At 35.4% G+C, this 2,883-nt stretch overlaps 1 protein-coding gene across 1 annotated transcript in view; it reads right to left on the reverse strand.

Annotated features, from left to right (window-relative positions):
* LOC106872474 (glypican-3) overlaps positions 1–2,311 on the reverse strand; it is a 363,469-nt gene extending 361,158 nt beyond the window's left edge. The window contains exon 1 of the mRNA XM_014919487.2: positions 1,392–2,311. Coding sequence (XP_014774973.1) covers positions 1,392–1,632 — 241 coding nt within the window. The 5' untranslated portion in view covers positions 1,633–2,311. The remainder of the gene's footprint in view (positions 1–1,391) is intronic.
* Positions 2,312–2,883: the final 572 nt, after the last annotated feature.

The raw sequence follows: 2,883 nt of genomic DNA on the forward strand, positions 1-2,883 counted from the left end.
TATATATACATATATATACACACACACACACACGTATATCTGTATATGTATGAAAGAAAGAGAAGTATGTAATACGTAGGTTTGTAGACAGATAGATGCGTGTACCTCTGTGCCTCTGTGTGTGTGTGTGTATGTATAAGTATCATTAGGAAGTCGTCCATTGTACGGTTTCCCTTAGCATGAGTTGTCGAGAGACCCTTTAACGAGGGAAAAGAGAAAGAGTACAGGACTGTATGTAGATAAAGAGAAAATTTAAAAGAACTAAACTGGGTGAAAAGCTAGAGAAAAATAGAGAGAAGAGAAAAATAGGGAAGAGAAATTTTAGAGAAGCCGAAAATGAATGGGAACACACACACACACACACACACGCACGCATGCACACCACATACATACATACAGACGCACACACTCAAAGCAAAACTGTATTTGGTTCAGAGTCTAACGAACAGAACACATTAAAAGTATGCTGTCTTGACAAATATCAACGGTAACGTTGATGGCTGCCGCCGAATCGATGATGCTGAGAGAAATGGATGGTTTAAATTAAGAAAGAAGACTAATTATCAATTAAATTCCATCTTTATTTAATCATACACATGATAACACATCCACACAAATACGTATACACACACGCGCGCGCAGGGAGTACGAACAGAAAACATACTCTCATACACAGAGTACAAATAGCATATTTATGTGCACGCGCACTAACGCAAACGTAATCAGCATAGCGTTATATATATATATATATATATATACTTACATACATATAATATGTATATAGGTAACTATGTATATATATATATACTTACATACACACACACTTGAAATCTGTACAAATGATTAAATTCAATGGTTTACAATTGAACACACAAACATGCACGCATACACGCGCACGTGTACCCACACAAAGCACAATCGACATCCTTTATCAACAACTAAATACATTTACACACACACACGTGTGTATTATATACATACATATATATATATATATGTTTATGTATAACAGATAACTGGAAATAGAGACACTTGAAATTACCACACAACACACATATTCATTCATTCCTGAAACCACAAGAGCATAAAAACGAACTAGAATTAATATATAAATATCTCACATTTTGATACTCAACATCATTTTCTTTCTTGTAAATTAAAATTTAATTAATAATTATTTTTAACACAGATATCACTCATTTCATTCATTCATATTTCATTTTATTAATTTTTTTTCCCCATTATTCGCATTTAATAAACGAAACCAACAACATCAATTTTACATACAGTGACAATAATAATAATAATAATAACAATAATAATGCAAAAATAAATTTAAATATAAATACAAATTTATATATATATAGATGTATATATATACATATACTAACCGGGTGTCGGTCGAGAAGGTACATGTTGTGGGTCACCATGGTTAATCTGTACGTATCTATTTTTCACTTGGGCACACTGGTCGGTATGACTGCCGTTGTTATCCCCAATTAAGGGAGCTGATGGCTCGCCAGCGGGATTTTGATCAGGTAAGACCACGTTACCGCCACAGAAAGAACATAAAAACGATAGTAATATTACAAACACCAACCGTTTGCTAACGGCCATAATGCGTTTCTCCATCGCTTTTTCCTCTTGGTGAATGATTTATATTGATGATATATTGTAATTTCAACCGATCAATAAATCGATCGATATAACTTTTGAAATGTAAGTGAATATATATATGTAATATGTATGTATAGATGTATGTGTGTATATATTTATATTTATATATATATATTTATATTTATATATGTATATTTATATTTGGATGATGTATATTTTTAAAACACAGTGTAAAAGCATATAAATGTATGTATATACATATATATAAATATTACAGAGAGAAAAGATAACTGTATATTTATATGTATGTATATATATATAAAGATATGCCGATGTGTGTATGTATGTATGTGTTTATATATATGTATGTGTGTTTATGAATGTGTATGTGTATATATGTATATATATATATGTGTGTGTGTTTGTGTGTGTGTGTGAGGGAGAGGTTTAAAAAACACCTTTGGTATTAATAATAATAATAATAGTAATAATAATTATCCTTCGCTGTTGTTTGTAACCGAGGGTAGAATTATCCTGCGGTTTTTCACACACACACACGGTTTATAAGCCACTGCCGAATAGAGGAGCTTAACAAAAATCGGTCTTAACACCACCACAACCACTACTACTACTACTACTACTTCAACTATTGCTGCTGAGGCCGCTGTCGCTACTGCTGCTGCTGCTGCTGCTGCTGCTATTACTGCTTCTACTATCAGCACCACGACCAGCACTATCGCTAACAGCGCTACTATTGATATAGTTGAAGAGAGGGAAGAGGGAGGACATTCACAACGATGGCGACGATAGGCGACTAACACCGCCGACGTCACCACCACCACCACCACTACTACTACTGTCATTAACAGCAGCGCGAACACCTACGCCATCGCCGCCAGTACGAAGACAAACACTATTAGGGCCGCCATCGCCGCCCGCACCGTTTACACTTACCTCCCACTATCGCTGATATACGACTGCTACCACCGTACATTGCCTATTCTCTCACCGATACTCTCTTTTTCTCTGCTGCGCCTATCGCTGTTGCCCCTTAAAAACTCACTCCTTCCACTCTTTCTAATTTTCTCTTTCATTCATTCATTTCTTCCCCCTCTCTCTCTCTCTCTGTCTTTGCTCTCTTTTCTCTGCTTTTCTTTCTTCCTTTATTTCTCTCTCTCTCTCTCTGTCTCTGTTTCTCTCTCTCTCTCTCTGTCTCTGTTTCTCTCTCTCTCTCTCTGTCTCTGTTTCTCTCTCTCTCTCTCTCTC

Source organism: Octopus bimaculoides, chromosome 8, assembly GCF_001194135.2.
Source record: "Octopus bimaculoides isolate UCB-OBI-ISO-001 chromosome 8, ASM119413v2, whole genome shotgun sequence".
Classification (NCBI taxonomy): Eukaryota; Metazoa; Mollusca; class Cephalopoda; order Octopoda; family Octopodidae; genus Octopus; species Octopus bimaculoides.